General features: G+C 38.1%; 1 protein-coding gene across 1 annotated transcript in view; it reads left to right on the top strand.

Moving 5' to 3' along the window:
• The window catches only part of rexo1 (REX1, RNA exonuclease 1 homolog), a 61175-nt gene extending 37473 nt beyond the window's left edge, over positions 1 to 23702 (top strand). The window contains exons 6-16 of the mRNA XM_078423599.1: positions 154 to 288; positions 1135 to 1258; positions 5945 to 6070; positions 8885 to 9025; positions 10394 to 10507; positions 12541 to 12614; positions 12966 to 13076; positions 13868 to 13983; positions 17588 to 17726; positions 18729 to 18849; positions 19811 to 23702. Coding sequence (XP_078279725.1) covers positions 154 to 288; positions 1135 to 1258; positions 5945 to 6070; positions 8885 to 9025; positions 10394 to 10507; positions 12541 to 12614; positions 12966 to 13076; positions 13868 to 13983; positions 17588 to 17726; positions 18729 to 18849; positions 19811 to 19899 — 1290 coding nt within the window. The 3' untranslated portion in view covers positions 19900 to 23702. The remainder of the gene's footprint in view (positions 1 to 153; positions 289 to 1134; positions 1259 to 5944; positions 6071 to 8884; positions 9026 to 10393; positions 10508 to 12540; positions 12615 to 12965; positions 13077 to 13867; positions 13984 to 17587; positions 17727 to 18728; positions 18850 to 19810) is intronic.
• Positions 23703 to 24036: the final 334 nt, after the last annotated feature.

Raw genomic sequence — 24036 nt, 5'->3', positions numbered from 1 at the left:
ATTTAATGTCCTCATTTACTTGTGTAGTAACCTTGAGCATCTTGTGGCATTTATTCATCCAGTGTGGCTTGATAGAATTGTTGCAACATTTGAACTAAACAAAATTATTTCCTGTACTTCCCAACCCTTTCACTGTGTCCCCCTCCAAATAAGTCAAGCTTGAAGAGACCCACAATTCCTACAGAATATGGGTCAAAAGTTCCAACTAACGTGAGGCAACGGTATTTGAATGTTTTCATCGATGAATGCTTGAAATTCTGTGCATCTGAAGAAATGGCATTTGACAAGGTATAAAATTTCATTTCTATGGTGAAATCATTTAAGATTTTCTGGTTGGTGAAACCCAATTCTAATAATGGAGATCTCCAAGCATTTGAAATGTAACACTTTTTTGAAAGGATTGCATGCCAAGCAAAATCTGTTTTAATGCTAATTGTGCTATCAGTTAGTTGGAGCTGCCCTTTGAACCAGTGATGAAGTATATTTAATTAGCAATTATCAATTGCTCACAGCGAAAGACCTAAAAATATACCTCCGTGGAACAGCATGTGCGAAGCGAAAGATTTGGTTCTATGAGCATAAAATCAATTAGCCTTGTCTCTTTGACATAGTAAAATTTCTCAAGGTGCATATTAGAGATAAAAGAATGGTGCTAGGCCATAAAGAGTTAGGAAAAGGGGAGGGGGGATAAAAGTAACTTGGCAAGAGAGAGAATTAAATAAAGCAAGATGATTCTGCTTTGGGACACAGTTTTTAATTCATCCGTTACAGTTTAATTCACAGTTCATTGGAAGGGACCAACCCGAAACGTCATCTATCCATGTTTTCCAGAGATGCTGCTTAACCCATTGAGTTACTCCAGCACTTTGTGTCCTTTACAGATTGAAATTGTGATACAATCTTTTCATTATTTTAGATATCAGGAAATGTATGATCTTATTTTTGCTGACTCATTTCTGGTTTTGAAAATATGATAAATATGAACATTGCTTGGGGGTTATGAATCGTTTTGCTGTTAATCATGCAAGCGTTTTCCAAAGTATAAATTGAAAATCCGTGCTGTTTCTTCAAAATATAATTTAGATATAAGGCTTATATGGCTAACTGAGAAATTGACTAAATTTGAAATTGCAGGCTTTGAGTGAAGAAAGTACAGTGTATCAGCGAAGTACCAGTAGAACAGTGTACTTAAATGTGGCTGTAAACACCTTAAAGAAGTTGAGGAGCCATAGCAATGGCATGCCATCACCTCCAAAAAGTACGTTACTGCATGATATTTATGTTTGTCTATCATCAAGCTAGTATGGTATGATCTTGCCTTTTCGCCTGAAAGCATTGACTGTTTGGTTCAGTTTGGTTCAACTGGTCTTCCAGTAAACTGAACAAATGTCTGTTCATAGCAAACCCTTTGCACTGAGTCTTTTGCAGGTTTGATGTTGGAAGAACATAACTTAATTAAATTGTCTTGTGTCATTCACATTATTCCTTGAACAGTCTTATTTGCACCAAGCCTTAAATAAACTCGGAGGAATACAGCACGGAAACAGGGCCTTCGACTCAACTCTTGACCAAGATGCCCTATCTAAGTTAGTCCCATTTGCCTGCATTTGGCCCATATCCCTCTAAACCTTTTCCTATCTGTGTACCTGTCCAAGTCTCTCTTGAATGCTATTACCATCCACAACAACTTCCTCTACCCTCTGAGTGGAAAAAGTTGCACTTTGGCCTCCTATTAAATTTTGCTCCAAATCTTGTATGAACACGTCCTAAATTATTTCACGGAGATGTAACGCAAGAAGAATTATTTGATGCAAGTAGGTGGGATTTTGGGAAAGGTTTCATCAGAGCAGATTGAAATGAAGAGATTGGGAGAAAAAAATCCAGATTGATTTAAAGCTTGACAATCAAAGATGGAGCCAAATGACGAGGAGGCAGGAAACTGATTTAAAAGGACCAAAGTTCAATGAGGTAGAGAGGATTTGAGTAGGCTGTAGAAAATTGAAGGGCTGGACAAGGTCGAAAAAGGAATTTAATACAAGGATTAGACATTTAAATTGGAAAGTTTGAGCCATGAAATATCAGCAAGAGAAGGTAAGATATGGATAGCAGTGTTTGGGGTGAACTGAAGTTTAAAGAGGATAGAAGATGAGAGACTGGCCAGTAGACATTGTAATGCATTAATTTAGTGGTTGCAAAGTCTTGGATGTATTAAGCAACAAATGGCCTAAGGTTGAGATGAGTGAGTGATGGTTTTTGGGTTGGTGAGGATATGGCATCAGACAAGTTGAAATGCATAGAGTTAAGGATAGTGAAGTTCAACCTGAGGTTCCCACCAGTAAAGTCAATGATGAATGGATGGTCTTTGTGGCAAGGATTGAAGTTAACGACTCCCATCTTACCAATGATTAACATGGAAACTCAATGTAAATTATGTCAGTCGAGATACAGAGAAGGTATTAGCACAGATGGAGAATAAGATGAAATCGGTCTGTATGTGGGTCCTGCTTTTGGCTAACTACAGAAGGCAAAATTCAAGCAGTGAGCAAGCATTCAAGTAAGAAAGTAATCGGAGGTGAGTTTCAGGGTAAGTGAGACTAAAAGGCTAGGCAACTTCAAAAGGATGAATATGAGCAGGGATATTTCTACAACGGATGCGGTTTGGTATAATTGGATCACTTTCCTCAGAGGTGAGGATAAAGTAAGCGAGATGGAATTGCCAAACTCTGGCTGCGGGAGAATAGGTTCCATGATGTCATGGGAGTTTGAAACAGAGAGATTAGTAACTTTTAAAATAGAGTTCAGAGGAGTAGAGGCAGATGCCATGTTTGAAGGAAAAGAGATTGCCGCAGCAGGGAGAGTAAACGGTGTGATAGGTGATCAAATTTGGGCAAGTAGAGTATAGGTCTAAGTTCTATAAGAAAATAACTGCAGATGCTGGTACAAATCGATTTATTCACAAAATGCTGGAGTAACTCAGCAGGTCAGGCAGCATCTCGGGAGAGAAGGAATGGGTGACGTTTCGGGTCGAGACCCTTCTCCAGCATTTTGTGAATAAATCGATAGGTCTAAGTTCAATGGTGATGAAGTGTCAGTTAGGAGCAAAGTCTCTGCTCTTGAATCAAGCTTATTTCAAAATTAAGATGTTAGTGTAATTGATCAAAATCTTAGGTGTTAGAGCCATGTTTATAAATAAAGCTCGAATGAATTGTCAAGTGTGAAGTGATTGTTGGCCCACTGACAATCTAAGGAGCCAGTGTTGGCATCAATATAAACGTGGATAGCCTTCCACCCCAGCCCCAATTTACACAAAGATTTTTTTTTCCCCCAATACTATCATTAAAGTGCATTGTTGGTCAGTACTACTTTAGGTTAATTTTCACACTCACCAACTAAAACAGGCAACTTCACATTATATTGATTAAAATTATCAAGATGTTAACATCTCCACAAGTTAGCCTATTTACCACGCGAGAACAAAAGTCCTCCACTTTCTTCAGTCAATTGTTAAGTGTCAGCGTTAACTGCTTCTCTTTTCACAAATTTTCTTTTTTCACATCTGAGTTTTTAGCACTGTTTTTCTTCAGTCAACTTGGCTCCAGATAAAATAATACAGAAAAAGGAAAGTAATATAAAACATTATTGTGGCAGAAGAATCACTTAAAACAAGTAAAACCAATGGCTGGCAGTTAGTGCTGTGCCAAACTCATCATCATCATCATCATCATATATATACAGCCGGAAACAGGCCTTTTCGGCCCTCCAAGTCCGTGCCGCCCAGTGATCCCCGTACATTAACACTATCCTACACCCACTAGGGACAATTTTTTTACATTTTACCCAGCCAATTAACCTACATACCTGTACGTCTTTGGAGTGTGGGAGGAAACCGAAGATCTCGGAGTAAACCCACGCAGGTCACGGGGAGAACGTACAAACTCCTTACAGTGCAGCACCCGTAGTCAGGATCGAACCTGAGTCTCCGGCGCTGCATTCGCTGTAAAGCAGCAACTCTACCGCTGCGCTACCGTGCCGCCCAAAACTCTTGACTATATTTCACAAAATTGGGATTCTTGTACAATTACAGAGATCATGAACTTGTAGGCCATTCTTCTGATGAGTATTTTTGACCTGTTCTCGCTGTGAATGCTCGTGGTTTTCCTTTCTGGAGCATTAACGTGCTACAATTCCTGAGCACTTACTCTGGGAAATCTGTCTTCTGACCATATACCTGCGTGGATCTGGTGTGAGAACAATAGGTCTATTCATTTCTAATTAAAGGATTAACTGTAAGGGGTGATGAGGAATGCTACAAAAATATACATGTTTACTTCTTGAAGGACATGTTAAATGTTTGCATCTTCAAATTATTTTAAATATATTTTTAGAATTTTATTGCTTGCAGTGATTATTGTATTTGTTGAGTATTTCACGTGTATAGTTAAGCTGTATTCAAACCCTTGACAGGTTTGACAGGTTAGACAGGTTAAGGATGTGGCATAGCCTGCGGTCAGTTTTTGTTTTCCCAACCATGTTATGGGCAGAACTAGTTTGGGCACTTTATTAAGTCAGCATAACATTCAGCTGCAGGACCTTGGTGTTTGGAATTCGCATTTGCCAGCAAGTGCGAATGATTTGGACGAGACGATTGGGGGCTTTGTGGCCAGGTTTGCGGATAATACGCAAATAGGTGGAAGGGCAGGTGGTGTAGAGAGAGCAGGCACTCTGTAGAAGGACTTGGACAGGTTGGGAGAGTGGGCAGAGAAGTAGCAGATGGAATATAGTGTAGCAAAGTGTGGTATCATGCACTTTGGTAGTAGGAATAAAGACGTATTTTCTAAATGGGGAGAGAATCCAGAAATCGGAGGTGCAAAGCGACTTGGGAGTGCTGGTGCAGGATTCCCAAAAAAGTTCATCTGCAAGTCGAATCGGTAGTAAAGAAAGCAAACTCAATGAAAACAAACTAGCATTTATTTCAAAAGGGCTTGTACAAAAACAGGGATGCAATGCTGAGGCTCTATAAGGTGCTGTTAAGGCTGCATTTGGAATATTGTGAGCAATTTTGGACACCCTATCTGAGGAAGGATGTGCTTGCTCTGGAGAGGGTCCAGAGGAGGTTTACAAGAATGATCCCAGGAATGAGTAGGTTAGCCTACGATGAATGTTTGTCGGCACTGGGCCTGTAGTCGCTGGAGTTTAGAAGAATGGGGGGGGACGTCTTGAAACATACAGAATAGTGAAAGGCTTGGATAGAGTGGATGTGGAGAGGATGTTTCCACTCGTGGGAGAGTCTAGGACTAGAGAAATTAAGGACGTTCTTTTAGGAAGGAAATGAGGAGAAATTTCTTTAGTCAGAGGGTGGTGAATCTGTAGAATTCTTTGCCGTGGAAGGCTGTGGAGGCCGTCAGTGGATATTTTTAAGGCGGAGATAGGTAGATTCTTGATTAGTACAGGTGTCAGAGGTTATGGGGAGAATGCAGGAGAATGGGATTAGGAGGGAGAGATAGATCAGCCATGATTAAATGGCAGAGTTGACTTGATGGGCCGAATGGCCAAATTCTACTCCTATCACTTATGACCCTCTGACCTTATGAAGCAGTTTCAGTTTAATATTACTACTGTAATTTATACTGGATCTGGCTTTGGGATCTGGCCCAAAAACAAAAGGAAAATCAATGTTATTCTGTGCTCCATCTCAGTAATTTTAGGCCTTGGAATTGGATGCATGCCACATATAAAAGTGTTGCAAAATCAAAGCCCAATGTGTAAAATGCATTATCACCTACTTAAAAGAATATACTTAAATATTCTTACTAAAGCAGCTAAATATTTAATAGACTATAATTTTACACTTGAATTGTTTCAGGTTATATAATAGGTTATTAAGTACACTCTCAGTTCTTGGTCAATCCTGTTTCAACTTCTATCTGCATTTTCACTCTGTTAGAAGCAGCTAATGTATCCACAAACAAGAAGATGCAGTCACATGAAACATTGCTTGGGGGAAAGTTAGCCATGAAAACAAGTTTCACTCTGAATAGATCTGGAAAGCAGCAAGATGTTGAACTCAAGGGTAAGTGAATATATTAATTTGATGTTTCAGCTGTGGACTTTTATTTCTGTGGAAACATGCCATGCTGTGAGATTACTGGGCCCATTTCTCATCTTGGTTTATTAATCGTGACCATAAAGATTTAAAAGGCACGCTTTCTAAATATTGAAGAATTTGTTTGGAAGCTTAAAGCTGACTGCCAATTAAAGTAGCTCTCGCAGAAGATCTTTTGCCTATAAAGCCGATTCACCTCTACCCCATTCAACACACAAGCCAGCCAGATCAGATACTTTAGGATCCAATGATCCTTTAAGTATTTGATCATATTCGTGGATTGGACTGTATTAGGCGCTCTGTCACTGTGGACTGAGATCCCATTTGGCACCAACTCCTTGTAGAGGATTGTGGTTTTAGATGAACAAGCAAAGTAAATTTATAAATGCGGTATTTTGCTAACCGGCACATTTTTGTTTTTAAACTCTTAACAGATTACCACTGCAAACCTCAAAATAACCCACCCTTGGTTTTTGGCAACTTGTTGGACGTTTGCCAGGCTTGAGTATGCTGTTAAAATGGAGATGTAAACAGTTGAATTAAAATAACTTCCACATGTGCATTGGTTAGCAACTTGGTTTGAAGACATTTTCACATGATGAATGAAGTCTACTTGGCCAAATGAAAAGAATTTATTATGATTTGTAATCCATCTATCTAAAATCTTGTTTATTCAGAAGAGTCTATAAACATTTTAAAAGAAAATGTAGATTTGAATTTGCAGAAACCCTACTCTAATCCCAAAGCTCGATCAATTCAGGATTTTTCCTTTAGATTATAAAATGTCTTCATATTGATTTGTTGTTCAGTGTATGGGGAGAACCAGATCAATGTGATTAGTTAGCCAGAGATATTTTTTGCTAAAATTGAAGCCAAATGTAGACCCTTTGGAAAATTATGCAAGGGCCAGGAGACAGGGTAGGGAATAAGATCAAATACTTAAAGGTTACTTGTGGTGTCTGGCAAAGATCTGTGTTATGGTGTCAACCGTTTAATTTGGTTAAAGAGGTGGGAAGCCTCCAATGCAGGTTGACCAAATGATATGCTTAAATAGCATTGCAAGGAGAGGAAATAATAAAATCTTAAAATTGCACAGATATTCATGTATTGAATAGGTTATGGTTAACATATTTCAACATGGGTTAATACAAAGTTGTTCATTTTGGATCAAAGGAGATGGAAAAGAGTGCCTTCAAGATTTGCAGCAGAGATGACTTCAAGAAGGACCGTGAAGATGGCCAATTAAAATATCAAGGATGTGTGGAAAATAATTCAAGGCTAATTGTATTTGGAGCTTTACAAAAATATTGGAAGACAAGGGCCAGGGTAGAATTTCCAGAACAGGGAAAGTTAAGGATTGTTTAATTGAAGTTTTCATGATATTAAAGAGAACTAATGCGATTGATTAAAAAAAATATATATTGTGATGACGGGTCAAGAACTAGGGATAGTGTCGGGTATTTTAGGATTGAAGTTGCAAACGCAGGGTGGTTAATTATTCCTTTTAAATGCGAGTATTGACATTTTATTAAATAAAACAAATAAAAAATGTGAGTGTATTGAGTTACTGTAGGTCTCATTGAATGACTGAATGGATTCAAGAGACAAAATGGTCAATCTTGTGATTTTTGGTGCATGCTGTGATTAGCATCTATTGACCACACATGCAGCAAAGTCTACTGCCTGCAGTGTTTAGAAGTAGTGTTTTTTTTTAAATTTCTTGCAGATGGCTCTCTGCGTCTTAAACATTGTTGTTTCTAGATTGTGAGGATTATGAGCAAAAACCTAAAGAGTCATTGTATCAGTCATCATGGGCTCATGAATGCATGAACTACAACATGTTGGAAAGCATAGTGGAAACTTGCTCTATGTTTGAAATTGAGAACCCCAGGTGCAAATTTTGCAGACATCTAACCCATGTGACCTTCAACATTCTCTTCATATTTTTGTCCCATAGCCCCACAGTGTGGTGGCTGTTAAAATTACCAATCTATATCATTTGGGATTAATGTTTAGAGAGCACCAGCTCGAGTCATTTTCAAATTAGGAATTTGTACGTGTTGGTTCTGTGCAGCTCTTTCATTTTAATGGGGATAGTGTAGGTGGATTCTTAGCCTGATGGAAGGTTTAAATTTCACGTGTTGCTCTCACTTACAGCAGGGCTTTATTGGGCTGGCGCATTTAAAACTCACTACTGTTGGCCTTGTTGGAGGTGCAAGTTTCTGAAGATCTATATGCAAACATTTCAACCTGTTCCACAGATTACAAAAGTAAATGTCGATACTTGAATTGAATTTTTTTTTCTCTCTAGAGTAGGTGGGCATTAGAAATAGACCCTGGAACATAACAACTCATTGCCTCTTAAACAAGCAGAGGTCTTGCTGCCTATCAACCATCACTACAGCCTGCATATCATCAACCAAGAATCTTCACCATTTACAATTACGTGGATTAAATATCTGTGTGAAAATTCTAGTTGTTGCCCAATTACAATTGCAATAGCCAGTAGACTGAGGCAGTCGTTATATATTATATTATATTTGTATACAGTATATACAAATATATTATATTATATACAGTAATGTGTAAACTTGAAGCTCCTTCTGTTACATCAGTGTAGTCCTATTCCTATTTTGAATTGGTACTCCAAAGTGCTGGGTAAATATTGCTCCATGTCATGCGAGTCATTTCCATGGACCTGAAGCATAGCAATGAAAGGAATTGGGAGTTATGGTAAAGGAGCTTCAAATATTAAATTACTCCCAATTCCTTTCATTGCAGGTGCTATGCTATACAACAGGCTAAGTGAATATATTTTAACCGAAGAACAATTGCGAGAGAATTGTTATCCGAGGCCCCATGCAGAGAAACCGGGTGTTGCAGTGCTTTTTAATCAGAATGAAAAAAGGAACATCCTTGACCGTGAGTAAAAGTATACCTCTTGGTGAGATTGTTTTTTTTTAATAAAACTAAAATAAAATGAATGAACAAAAGATCTAATATCCTCCTTTCAGTTACCTTAATTGACCCACTGTGAAAATTGAAATATTTGTCATAACTAAGCAACCAATTCAAAGTTACATTATCAGTAGTTTAGTTTATTGTCAGGTGTACCGAGGTGCAGTGAAAAGCTTGTGTTGCGTGCTAACCAGCCAGTGGAGAGACGATACATGATTACAATTGAGCCATTCACAGTGTACAGATACATGATAAGGGAATAGTGTTTAGTGCAAGGTAAAGCCAGTAAAGTCTGATCAAAGATACTCCTAGGGTTCCTGATGAGGTAGATAGTAGTTCAGGACTGCTCTCTGATTGCAGCAGGACGGTTCAGTTGCCTGATAACAGCTGGGAAGAAACTGTCCCTGAATCTGGAGGTGTGCGTTTTCATACTTTTTACCAATATAATTTTACCAAGATAGTTTTACCAATGCCCTTATTCAACAAGAATTAAAACTTAGAAATCCAAATGATCTTTTGAGTTTTCACTCATCACTCTAAAACTCGGTGCCAAGAAATTAGTTGATAAATTCTCCAATTCCCTGATTTTTCTAGAATCTACCACATCCCCTCCTCTCCCCCCCCCCCCCCCGAAGTGCTGCTAATTGTGCGCCTCTTTGCATCCTTCTAAACTTTTCAATCCACCTCCTTTGGCAATCTGATTTTCCCATAAAGGTATTCATGGCCCTCTGTTGGGAAATTGAAGGTGTTGGATGATTGAATCTATTGCCCTACTAGTGAATACCCTTCTGACCTTGCAGTCTAGGCATGGGCATGAAAAACCTTCACTTGAGTGAAGAGCCATGGGAATGTATAACCCGTGGAAGCATCTCATTGTGAGCCGTCTTCAGGAAAGGAGATCATTTAAAATTGAAAAAACATACTGGCTTGCGACATGATTATAGTAAATTCCAGGATATTTTTGTATGAGGGTGGGGGGGCACGGTGGCACAGCGATCGAGTTGCAGCTTTATTGCACCAGTGACCCAGGTTCAATCTTGACTACGAGTGCTGTCCGTACGGAGTTTGTACGTTCTCCCCGTGATCGCGTAGGTTTTCCCCGGGCGCTCCAGTTTCCTCCCACACTCCAAAGACGTACGGGTTTCTAGGTTAATTTGGTTTTGGTTAAAAAAATGTAAATTGTTCACAGTATGCAGGATAGTGCAGTGTATGGGGATCGCTGGTCGGCATGGACTCAATGGGCCGAAAGGCTTGTTTCCACATTGTGTCTCTAAACTACATTTTAAAGTGTCACAAAGTCTAGGTGTTTCAAGTTTGTTTCCTTACATTTAGCTTCCTTAAGGATCTGCAGCCGTTGTGGAGCTGAATATGCTGTTTCTGTTAGTGGGAACTGTATACGGAAAGAAGAATGCAACTACCACTGGGGACGGATGCGTCGTCAGAAAGGTAAGTTAAGGAAATTTAAATTGAGGAAATAAAAACTATACAATAGCAACCTTTTCCATATCCCTATAATTCTTGGATACATCGCAGAATATATATCAACACTCCACCGTGTTCCCTTAGTTCCTTATTAGATTTATGTGTGTCAATCTTAGTTTTACTCAATCCATCAGCACCTCAAACAGGTGGGCACGGCCTCCCTACATATATCTCAGCAAGCCATTTCATTATGTGAATATAGACACAAAATGCTGGAGGAACTCATCGGGACAGGCAGCATCTCTGGCAAGAAGGATTGGGTGACGTTTCGGGTCGAGACCCTTCAATTTTATCTGAAATTATCATTATCTGAAAACCTCTGTCAAGTTTCTCCATGAAGAGCATTCCATATAAACTGAACAGTAATACTCTGATCCTTTGGTAAATCTGCAAGGAAATTGTTAAAACCATGATTGAGTTTAACTGTTTGTGTCAGTACTAAATCATCCTAATCTGCATTTCTTGATGGATAGTAAGAAGATCAATATTTTGTGTATTGATTGTCAGCCTGACAGTATTTTTAATTAAATAGTCCCAAGATTCCCTCACTTTAAATAATCAACTCTCCACAAAAGTGTATATTACTCAAACCTCAATAAAATCTAAAGTTTTATTTGCGAGAAGCCAAGTAGTTAACCAAAAAGCAAATACCAGAATCAATTTTCTAATTTAGTTTGGAGATGTACCATTAAAATGGGTTCTTTGGTTTCCTGAGTTCACACTGATCATTGGTCACCCGTTCTCACTAGTTTTATGTTATCCCACTTTCACATCCACTCCCTACACACTAGGGGCATTTTTGGAGGCCAATTAACCTAAAGACCCAAGGTAGACACAATGCTGTAGTAATTCAGCGGGACAGGCAGCATCTCTGGAGAGAAGGAATGGATGACGTTTCGGGTCGAGACCCTTCTTCAGACACGCCTTTGGGATCATAAGGTCAAGTGATAGGAGTAGAATTAGGCCATTCGGCCATCTAGTCTACTCTGCCATTCAATCATGGCTGATCTCTCTCTCCCTCCTAAGCCCATTCTCCTGCCTTCTCCCCATAACCTTCGACACCTGTACTAATCAAGAATCTATCTATCGCTGCCTTAAAAATTCTGAGGCTATGACCTCGAGTCCTCGACTCTCCCACTAGTGGAAACATCCTCTTCACATCCACTCTATCCAAGCCTTTCACTATTCTGTATGTTTCAATGGGGTCCCCCCTCATTCTTCTAAACTCCAGCAAGTACAGTCCCAGTGCTGACAAACGCTCATCATAGGTTAACCTCATTCCTGGGATCATTCTTGTAAACCTTCACTGAACCCTCTCCAGAGCCAGCACATCCTTCCAATATGGTGCCCAAAATTGTTCACAATATTCCTTATGCTCACAATATGCCTTATAGAGCCTCAGCATTACATCCCTGTTTTTGTATACTAGCCCTCTTGAAATAAATGCTAGCATTGAATTTACTTTCTTTACTACCGATTCGACTTGCAAATTAACTTTTTGGGCATCCTGCACCAGCACACCCAAATCCCTTTGCACCTCCGATTTCTGGATTCTCTTCCCCAATTGGAAAACAGTCTGCGCTACGGGATGTGTGCGGAAACCCACATGATCATGGGGAGAACGTGCAATCTTTGCACAGATGACCCACAAGGTCAAGATCAAACCCAAGTCTTTAGGCTATGAAGCAGCAGCTTTACCAACTGTGCTGCCCACTAATTGACTAGTTTTCATTCTTTTACTTCCATTTCCCCCACCAAACTATCCAGGTCCATAGCTCGCAGAAGGTGCTTGAACAAAGTAACCATCAAACTATCTTTCTCCCCAGTAACAAACTTCCACAGTCACATTTCCAACCATGACGCAGTAAAAAGCATCAACCTCAGTATATTTGTACTTTATGTGCATACTGATTCTTGGTGCGGAAGTCTAAAGAAATCCTTGATTTTCTATGGTTTTGTTAAAGCCAGACTCTTTTCTAATCTTGTTTATGCTGCAGTACCTGGTGGTTGGGAAACACAGTACAACTGCTGTGCAGGAGCAATAGGATCTCCAGGCTGTCAGACAGCGAAGGTAAGCTCTTCAGATGACTATTAATTTGTCTGTAATGCTTTTTAAGATGTCTTGAGCGAAAGGTTCCATATAAATGGGTGACTTTCTATCACATGACAGCAGTCGGGATGCTAGTGTTTGTTCCAATGAGGCAGACTTTGTAAACTTGATCCATCTTTTAACCTCTGGATTTATCCGGATTGTGACAGTTAACAGTAAAAACTGCACAAGAACAAAAGAACTAAGATTTCCTGGAAACTAAACTAAACAATAAAAATGTTTAATATATTAACATTTTGATTCTTCTGTATCATGTTTTGTTACAACTATTATGCACACAGCGATAATACAGAAAATGTATTCCATTTGCAGCAACATGTTCAGGATGGTCGCAAAGAAAACTTAGCTGGCTTTATGAAGACCTTTGAAAAAGCAATGCCACCAGATGAAAACCCAGGGATCTTTGCTCTGGATTGTGAAATGGTAGAAAATATGGACCTACTACTTTATTAATCGTCATTATATAACGGGGTCAAAAGAAGTATAATTACGTTGCACCAAATCACTAAACTTGTAGATCAACTATATTTATTTCCCACATGGGGGAAAAATTAAAAGTTAACCTAGTGAATTTATGTCATCATGTTAAGAGTAGGTTAGGTGTTCTTGCATGAAAAGTGGAACCAAAGGGTTTAAAGAAATCTACATAAGATATTGATGTGGCTGGGTTTGTAATTCTGCACTTACCATAATCTTAAACAAGCAGTCTTCAACATAGCTTGGCTTAGTTGAGAGTAATAAACTGAACAAAACAGTATAGACAGGCTCTGGAGCACAAATAAGTAGAAGGGCTGTTTTATCATCAGTGTATTTGAAATGCAGAAAGCAAGAGCTAGAGGTATACATCAACATTTAGTCCTTTCAATGTCTTGAACCAGCTGCGTTAAGTAACAATTTGAGTTACTAATAACAATTACTTTAATGTTTCAGTGGGTTCATTTTTTAAACTTTATTTTCAGTTGACTTGTGGGATGACTTTTTGCTTAAAATCACTTTTTTTGGTGCAATGCCCAAATTTTTGAAGAAAGAAATGCTGATAAGTTATAAGAACCCACATTGATATCAATCCTGAGCAAGTATTGGAGTTTTGTAGGTGTTCAAAATATTATATTTTATAGGATTGTTACATAAATGAGTGCATATGAAACCTTCATGATATAATAATTTGTTTTCTTTAATATTTCTTTAATATTAATCTATTATTTTCTTTCTAGTGCTACACAAAGCAAGGTTTGGAGCTGAGCAGATTGACTGTTGTAAACTCTGATCTAAAGGTGATGTACGATACATTTGTCAAACCGGACAGTAAGGTCGTTGATTATAACACCAGGTAGGTTATCGAGTCAACAGTTGAGGTTCTTTGCAACATCTTAGAATTGGCTCAGAATGATAAATGCTTTCTGCAGTTACCTTTTTAAGACTTCGACTATCGTGGTTGAAATAGTGCCAGGGGCTAGTTACAATACTGAAGACTGACCACAACAGCAGGGTTACTAGTCATTCTGTAAAGCATATTTTATTTTCATGTCTAAAATTGGGGCCTCAAAATATTGTACTAAATGAAAAGCTTCTTATAAAGTGATACTTGGATGCTTCCCCTTAGCACCTGGATTCTTTCCAGAATATTTAAAGTTTATATTTAAACTGTTAGGGCATTAATGTAAACCCTGACTTTCCGAATTACAAATTTTAATATAAACTTAATGATTTAATTTCATATCTTGCTTTTGAAAATTGGCGTTCACTCTCCTATATTTCAGTTCTTAAAGTTTACTACTTGCATGACTGTAGTTTAATTGTGCTGTCAGTACTCGTATTGATTGTATTCACACTGATCAGTCCCATGGACAAAATAATTACACCTTGTACTGTACAAACATGTGTTGTTTAGTAGTAAGAAATGTAATTGACTAACTCAGCAGTCAGACATAGTGTCAAATTCAGAACTGGTTCAATGTCTTGCTTGATAGTATGACTGCTACCTTCAACATTGTGTGATTTCTTGTAAACCCTATTTAAAGCAATCTGTTATTGAAAAGCGATTTGGAAGATCTAGTTAAGTTTAGAGATACAACGTGGAAACAGGCCCTTGCGCCTACAGAGTCTGCGCCGATCAGCAACTCCCGTGCATTAACTAGGGACAAATTTACATTTAGACCAAGCCAATTAACCTCCAAACCTGTACGTCTTTGGAGTGTGGGAAGAAACCTAAGATCTCGGAGAAAACCCACACAGGTCACAGGGAGAACGTACAAACTCCATAAAGACAAGTACCCATAGTCGGGATCAAACCCGGGTCTCTGGTGCGGTAAGGCAGTAGCTCTACTGCTACACCACCATGCTGCCCGAAATGTTGATGAGAATGGGATCAATCCTCTAAATTATGAAATAAATTTAGCTCCACATTGCCACAATACATTAGACATCTCCTGAATGCGCTGAATATATTGTTTTGTTATACCTTTCTGAGCATCCTTTATACTCTACTGGAGTATACCCAAAATCCTACCCGGAGGTTCCTTCCAGGTGCATGCAAAAGTTAGACCTTAAATTGCACGTAATTTTCGTGAAAATCTGCTCATCACTTGGTATTTTCTACATCTTATTGGAATAGGCCTAAACTGAAACCTAAACTGGGGTTAAATCAGCAGAGATAGTTGGTGCCCAAGGAGAACACTGAATTATTATTTCAGTATTCTTACTTGGGCACTGTATGTAGAAGAATATCTGGAAAGAATATTTTTAAGACTTAAATTCAAATTGAAAATTAGGACGATCAAAATTGTCTTTAGTCTCGACGTGGCCTATATCCTCCCTGTTCCGTATCATAGCTGAAACCAGGCTGTTTACAGCCTTACCATCTCTTTTTGATCCTGAGTACGGCTTCTGGGAAATATTCTGTCCAATTCTCATTCCACTTACTTTCACATCGACAATATTGACTATCATTGCCCCTGACTCAACCTATCTGCTGAAGAATCCTTAAACTGTGCTTTTGTCAATTGAGCAATCAACCATATAACGCTCTTCTAGTTTTTTGCCTCCTTCTCCATCATTTACAAATCATAGCTCATCCAAAGCTCTGCAGTGTTCCTCTATTCCCTCAGTTCCTGAGCCATTATTGCCTTGATTTAATTGAAAAAATCTTCCTGTCAAAACCTCATCTCCATCCACTTTTGCAACACTCTTCAGCCCCACAATCCTCTGAGATTCTAAGGGGAGTAGGAGGCAACAGTGGCTGACAAGGGAAGTTAGGGATGGAATAAAACTAAAAGAAAAGATATATAACATAGCAAAGAGTAGCCGGAAGCCAGAGGATTGGGAAGCTTTCATAGGACAACAGAAGGTAACAAAACGGGCAATACGGGCTGAAAAGATGAAATACGAGGGGAAGCTGGCCAAGAATATAAAGAAGGACAGTAAAAGCTTCTTTAGATATGTTAGGAGAAAAAGAGTAGCAAAGTCAAATGTGGGTCCCTTGAAGGCAGACACAGGTGAAATTATTATGGGTAACAAGGAAATGGCAGAAGAGTTGAACAGGTACTTCGGATCTGTCTTCACTAAGGAAGACACAAACAATCTCCCAGATGTACTGGAGGACAGAGGATCTAGGGGGGTGGAGGAACTGAAAGAAATTTTCATTAGACGAGAAGAAAGCTAATGGCCTTCATAACTAGAGGTTTTCAGTATAGGAGTAAAGAGGTTCTTCTGCAGTTGTATAGGGCCCTGGTAAGACCACATCTGGAGTATTGTGTACAGTTTTGGTCTCCTAATTTGAGGAAGGACATCCTTGTAATTGAGGCAGTGCAGCATAGATTCACGAGATTGATCCCTGGGATGACTGGACTGACATATGAGGAAAGATTGAAAAGACTAGGCTTGTATTCACTGGAGTTTAGAAGGATGAGAGAGGATCTTATAGAAACATATAAAAGGACTGGACAAGCTAGATGCAGGAAAAATGTTCCCAATGTTGGGCGAGTCCAGGGGCCACAGTCTTAGAATAAAGGGGAGGCCATTTAAAACTGAGGTGAGAAAAAACTTTTTCACCCAGAGTTGTGAATTTTTGGAATTCTCTGCCACAGAGGGCAGTGGAGGCCAAATCACTGGATGGATTTAAGAGAGAGTTAGATAGAGCTCTAGGGGCTAGAGGAATCAAGAGATATGGGGAGAAGGCAGGCACGGGTTATTGATTGGGAACGATCAGCCATGATCACAATGAATGGTGGTGATGGCTCGTAGGGCCGAATGGCCTCCTCCTGCACCTATTTTCTATGTTTCTATGTTTAATATCTCTATGTTCTGGCAGATTGTTTGATGATCAGATGCACGTTCAAGTCCTAGATACACTGCTGTTAAATGCATTCGCTGCTTGCCTTCAAAATTTGGTGTCCTTTAAAGCACTTTTAGTTCATCTAGATTATTTAGTTCAATGTCTTGCTTTTGAAAATTGGTGTTCACTCCTATATTTCCAATTTGAAAGTTCACTACATGCATGGGTGTAGTTTAATCATTCTGTTGCACTCCAGTGTGGCGGTGTGGCACAGCAGCAGAATTGGTGCCTTACAGCACCAGGGACCTGGGTTCAATCCTGACTGTGGGAGCTGTCTGTTCTTTCTCCCTGTGACTGCGTGGATTTTCTCCAGGTGTTCTGGTTTCCTCCCACATTACAAGAATGTACAGGTTTGTAGGTTGATTGACTAAGGTAAAAATTCTAAAATTGTCCCTAGTGTATTAGTGTGTAGGGTGATCGTTGATCGGCGCGGACTTTGGTGGGTAGAAGGGCCTGTTTCCTAGCCGCATCTCTAAAGTCTCGCATGAATAAATTACATCCATGCAAGAAGTAAACTTTCAGAGTCTTGGTATAGATGGGAACGAAATATCCGCCCATCCAAATGTATAACCAGGGATCTTAAAATTTTGTGTTCATGTAGATTTTCTGGTGTAACAGAGGAGGATATGGCAAACACAACAATCACGATCCGTGATGTACAGGCAGTATTACTGAATATGTTCAGTGCTACCACCATATTAATTGGGCACAGCTTGGAAAGTGATTTATTTGCACTAAAGGTATGTTGTTTTCGTTAAAACTTAATTTTTACATTAATCCCTTCAGGCAAACGATGCAGTGCCTATCAAAAAAAATTGTTGTAAACTTTCTGCAGCAAGATGATAATTGTATAGGAATTGTTATTTAGAAAAGTATAGTGTGGGAAGCTTCATGATGTACTGCAGACTTCAGTTTTAATGTTAACCTTAATTTGATGATTCTCAATAAGAAAACCTATTTAAAAGTTATAGTCCTTGTTAATTACATGAAGCAGAAAAGGAATTTAAGTTGTAACTACATGAAAGTATTATTGTCCAATGTTCCATTATAGATTATGATAAATTACTTAGTTGAAATATGTAAATATAACAAGCTTCTACTCAAGTAAATCAAAAGTGCAGGAGAAGTGAGAATTTATCGTTGAGTTGGAATGTATTGAGTTTTATGATGATAAAAATGAAGTCTAATGATGGGCAATTGAGCAGATACTGACATAACCATTGTGACTCAGTTGATGGACTGATGATCATGTATCCCATTGTTCTGCTGAGCTCTGAGGCAGAGAGCCTCCCTTGAAACTCTCAAAAATACAAACACACACGCTAGGTTCTAGATTTTAGGTTTTTGCTCACGTTTCTGAACTCTTACTTTATTACTGGCTTTAATTATTTAGTTGTAACGCCTTCAATTGTTTAATTGGTCAATTCTGGAGTTCACTTCTTAAACTTCTATCACTCTCTCTTGCATCTTGAAAAAAATGAATTAAAATCTGGACAAATATTTTGCTTATCTTGATTTTAGATTGTATTTGATAACCACCCAGAAACATTCTGGCATGATAATTTTATATTAAAGTTGCTATACAAGTTGAGGTTTTGTTAATGTAACTTGGTACATTCAACTATAATTTGGCTGGAAAGATTTAAAATGGAGTTCAATTCTCATGAATTCCACTGAATTAATAGGTGGAGAATGGATGTGGTATAGTAATGAGTCAATACAATGTCTTTCTTTCCCTTCAGCTTATGCATAGCACAGTGATTGATACGGCGATTGTGTTTCCACATCGAATGGGCTTGCCATATAAAAGAGCACTGAGAAATTTGATGGCAGACTACCTCAAACGCATTATCCAGGATAACGGTAAGTGGTCAAAGGCAAGACAAACATTTTTATCGTCTTTGAATGTAAGCAGTGTCAGAACTCGGATTGGAAGCTCTAGTTATATGAAAATAATGTTGTTATATATTTAAGCATGAGTTTACTTTAGGCTTTGACATTGTTGTGCCAGTGACATCCCATCATCCTTCAGGATACTAAGCTGCAGACGACTGTAGATGGGAAATGTGCGTAGTTGAACGGAAAACAAAAATCATTTCTGCAGCTCCGAAAAGCTTGGATGCAATCCATTAATCAATTTGATTTTAAAGAGCTGGTCTATCATTGATTTATATTTGCTGGAATATCGAGGCTACAATCCTTCTATGGAAAGCAACAAGTAATCAAGCCAAAACGCAGAAGCTTTTGAAAATTCCTTTGTACTGAATAGGCATTATATTTAGAGTTTTAGAATTTATTATTCAGAAATTTGTGGGAATCTTTAATTATTGAATAATGTTACTATGAATAGGGCAATGCCAAACCTTGAACCACAATTGCAACACTTTTCATTGGTTAGTGCTGGAAAGAGATCGGCTCAAATAATATTTCTTGAATGATAGATGGGCATTATTGGAAATCAGTCAAGTTGCAACTATAAAATAAAAGCAGAAAATGTTGGGAACATTCAACAAGTCAGATCGTATCTGGGCAGAGTAACAGAGTTAATGTTTCGGGTAGAAGACACTTCACCAGAGCATTCTTTACCTTGGATCTGAAATGTTAATTCTGTTCCTATTCCCACAAATGCAACCTAGCCTACTGAGCATTTCCAGCCATTTTTGTGTTTATTATAGCAGATTCTCAAACATTCCCTTGAGAAATAACACCGTTGTTATAAAACTTAATTAGGTACAGTGCTTTCGTTGTTGAAGGGTTCATCAAATTTGGACAACTGTAAAAGTGAATTTCTTCATTAATTATTTTTCTTATTTCCATTACCTAGTTGAAGGACATGATTCCAGTGAAGATGCTAGTGCCTGTATGGAACTAATGATCTGGAGATTAAAAGAAGATGCAAAACTAAGAAGATGACATCTCCTGTGTCCCTTCTTTTGTCAAGCACCTAGAGGACTGGAATTGTCAGCAAGATTCACAGTGGATATGACAAGACAGGGATGTTATGATTCGTAGGATATTTGCAAAACTAAAGGCAAAGATTGGCTGTTTTTTTAGGGAAAGAAACAATCTGATTCAAAATTGCCTTTTTTGTTTACAGTATTTATTTGTTTTTGTACATGTGGCAATCTTTTCAGACAAATTGCTCCATGTCTATTGTAAATGTCTAAATACCGTAATTTGACTTGGTAGCATTATGGCATTTCTTTAAAATGGCATTCCAAGAAATGCAGACATTCTTGCTGCAACTATTGTGTAAGGTTAAGTGTAACTCAAATGTGCAAAACCAGTGATTTTTAAACTCTGATTTAAGAAAGAAAAATGGATATGCTTTCTCCTCCCTTTTCTGTTTCCTTTCTTCAGTTTTGTGGTTTCCAATGCTGAAAAACTGAAAGGTATGGTTCTTTTGTATGTAGTGCCTGCTCATAACTTTACCTATTTGTTGTACATGCCTTTTCAAAAAAGGCATGGTATGTTATCTTCTATGTCTAGTGTTGCATTATACTTCTGAAGGAGCAACCTATTGGATTGTTCTTCAGATGTCATGTCCTAATTTTCCCATTATCCACCAAGAATTAGAACAGATATGTACATGTTTTCCTATCGTTTTGGTTAAGCATTATTTCACTGCTCTTGCGCCTTTTTAATTGGCCATGAGGGTCCATTTTTAGAAATTTATAGACCAAGCAAGGCACACTGACTCCCTTTTGCACTGGTTAACCATTTATTACTGCCTAATTTCATACTAATCTTTAAATAGTACTGACTGATATTCTGACTTTGTTATGAGATTGATCTTTTGTCTGTATTTCTTTTGTACTGTACTTTATTTTTTATCATTTGCCAACTGTTGCAATAGAAGTGGAAAAGCTGGGAGCATCTTTAGTGAACACATTCTTAAAAGTGTGCTGCATTGCTTTACTGACCCATGCACCTTTGAAATGCACCCCACTCCCATGCCAGTGCATTTAAAAAAGGTTAAATTAAATGTAGGTGTTTATACTGAAAATATTTGGCTGTTTTTTATAGCTCAAAATTGTACATCAATGGAATGTCTTTCTAAAACAAAAATACTGCTTTTATTTGCAGAATATTTGTTTGGATTTGCTTCAGAAAACTCCAAGGATGGCACTAAGACACTTGCTATAATGAAAATTCAAACAGAGCTGTAGTTGCACTTACAAATTGTGTCTTGTGCAGTGCATATATCCTGATTGTTGCAATTTATATCTCTTGGTTTTCCAGTGAATTGTATAAATATCTCTGTATATTGTTTACACCTATACTTTAATATTTAAGATTGAAAGTAGGTGACAACAGTTTGAAAGTATCACTGGATACTTTCATGATTGTAACTGCTAAAATTATTGATTTTATGCAAGGGAGTCTTTTTCCTCCTAAAGACCATTTATAGTAACTATGGATCTGCACGTCAAGATATGAAGACAATCGCGAAGTTACAGAAAGCTTGTGCCATGTGGCATAAAGGGCTGGTGTCGCTAATGGAATGTAAAACAAGGACAATTCATGAGTTAATATTACTGTGGGCTGCTTGAAAGTTCAGTTGATTAGAACATGGAACAGTAGAGCACAAGATCAGGCCTTCCGTCTACAATGTCTGTGCCGAACCTACAGATAAACTAATCTCCTCTGCCTGCATGTGATCCATATCCCTTCGTTCCATGCATGTTCATGTGCCTATTTCAAAGCCTCCAATGCCACGATCACATCTGCCACCACTTCCACCCCTGGCAGTGCGTTCCAGGCTCTCACCACCCTCAGTGTAAAAACAGAACTTGTCCTGCACATCTCCTTTAAACTTTGCTCCTCTCACATTAAAGCTATGTCCTCTAGCCTTTGTGCAATTAATAATCAGTGTAGGATAGAACCATACTGGAAGTGTTTCGTGATTAGTTCCTAGGCAAGGTCGAATTGATGAACAGCAGTGGATAAAAATATGAATACTACAGCTAAAAGAATCAGCTAATGATTTCTACTCTCCATTCAAAAGCAGTCTATGTAAGGGGGAAATGGAGAAAATCTACTTGAGGTATGGGAGAGCTGTCAGCATTTTATGATGCAAAAATAAGCTGGAGATTTCAGTTCAGAAAATTTAACCAAAAGCTAGCAAATAAACAGTCCAGGTTATTCAATGTTTGGAATGTGCTGCTTATAAATATTTTATTAATCTTAAATAGTAAGGAGAAAGATTTGTACTGAATATGTCGGTGAGAAAAATTTAACTATCATCTTCAAATTATTTTCATGGAGCTCCTTCATGGCTTGGAGGAATGTGCCATTTTCTGTGGTCCAAAACGAGACAGGAATTTCTGTTCTTTTCTGGCTTAACTAAGTTAAGTGACCTCAGCAAACGTTGAGGCACCATAACTGGCCACTGCCTTTTCCTTAACCCTGCATGCTCCATCTGTCTTTCAATGGTTAGTCCATACTAGAAGCTCTACTGCTCAGGGCACGTTTGTGGTAACGACATAATTTGGCTTCTACTCAGGGGATCTGGAATTAATTCCAGAAGGAGTTGAGAAAGGAACCAAGGGGAAACTGTTCATATTTAGTTAATTTGACTTCATTGAATGCACAGTTTCAACTGCAGCTAAAGACACATTCATTATCTGAGCTTTATCTCTTGTTTCAAAAAGGTAACAGAGGCTATAGTGATGGAATAACAAATTCAGTTTTTAATTACTTTTTCAGCTCTAAGCAATAATTGATCATCTTTTTTCTACCGAAACTCCCCAGTTTTAATACAGTGAGACAGTGATTAATGCAGAAGACTAAGCCATTATTCAGGGCACCCGACTCTGAATCTCTTTCTACCAATACTCGCTGTTTCAGCAAACCACCTTTCTTGATCTTGGACTACTAAGATCACCTCATGATGGCAGAACAATTCAAGCAAGGACAAAACGAGCACTGATCTGCTGAATTGTTCCTCTTGCTTGCTGTTGAATAGCAAAGAAAGGAGGGTAGTGTTCGGGCAGTCCTACTTTTTTGGTTCAAAATCTTTGATTAAGTCCAAATGAAGAAATAAGCACATTTAGAAAGCAATGTTGTAATTACTACCAAAATTAGTAAGTTTGGAAGAGGAGAGATTATTTGTCAAGATTGCAAGGTTTAATTATCATACGTTCTAAGAGCAATAGCAAATTAACAAGTTTCACTTAAAATGTACAAACAAATTTGCAAACATGACCTTTTGAGTATTTTTTTAAATCAAAATCATTACAATAGCAATTCACCACTTAATATCTTAATCTATTTAATGTGCTGTGTATTATTTGTTTTTTTTTACTTTAATAGATGTAAAGCGCTATAGTTCTTCCTCAGAATAACTCAATGTTGTGCATTGTTCTGTGAACCAGACCAATGTAGAACCTTTAATGTTCCTGAAGAATGAAAATAGTAAATTTTGTAAAGAGAAAGTATTAAAAATATGTTCAGTTCCTCAATTTTTGTGGCTATTCTCTGAACAGAAAATAACTGTGCTAATAATCTGAAAATATTGATAAATTTAAGTATAATACTTATCCAATCTTGCACATTGGGTAGAAAACTAACTTTCTGTAGTGTATAAAATTACTAAGAACTGTGAGTATACAGAACATATACCGTAGTAATTCATGTTCCTTGTTTTGCAATAAACTTTTTTGTTAAAAAAGTGAAAAAGAAATTGTAATTGCTTATATTTTAATGCTTACAATAATACAATACCAGTGAAAATAAATCCTTCAAAAGCGTGATGCATCGCAACTGTTTTCATATGGGTAGTTTTTACGAGAGAGTTTATATCTCGTTACTTTTCTCAGCATTTATCCAGTGGAGTACTGTGATCCAGATTTCTTTTGTGAGGGAGTTGAGCTAACAGAAGCGAGCTTCCAGTCCAACACTTGCAGCTTGTCACAGCCATAACAAAAATTAAATCAATGGAGAAATCCATAGTCTAGAAATCTTCCAGAGAATGCAAGGCAGCGAAACAGCTCTTATTTGTGATAAACAGGAGCTGAAAGAGCCATTTGAGAAACAGGTATTGGGGGC

Source organism: Rhinoraja longicauda, chromosome 28 (assembly GCF_053455715.1).
Source record: "Rhinoraja longicauda isolate Sanriku21f chromosome 28, sRhiLon1.1, whole genome shotgun sequence".
In the NCBI taxonomy this organism is placed as follows: Eukaryota; Metazoa; Chordata; class Chondrichthyes; order Rajiformes; family Arhynchobatidae; genus Rhinoraja; species Rhinoraja longicauda.
The sequence above is the reverse complement of the archived record's forward strand: the minus strand, read 5'-3'. Positions and strand labels throughout refer to the sequence as shown.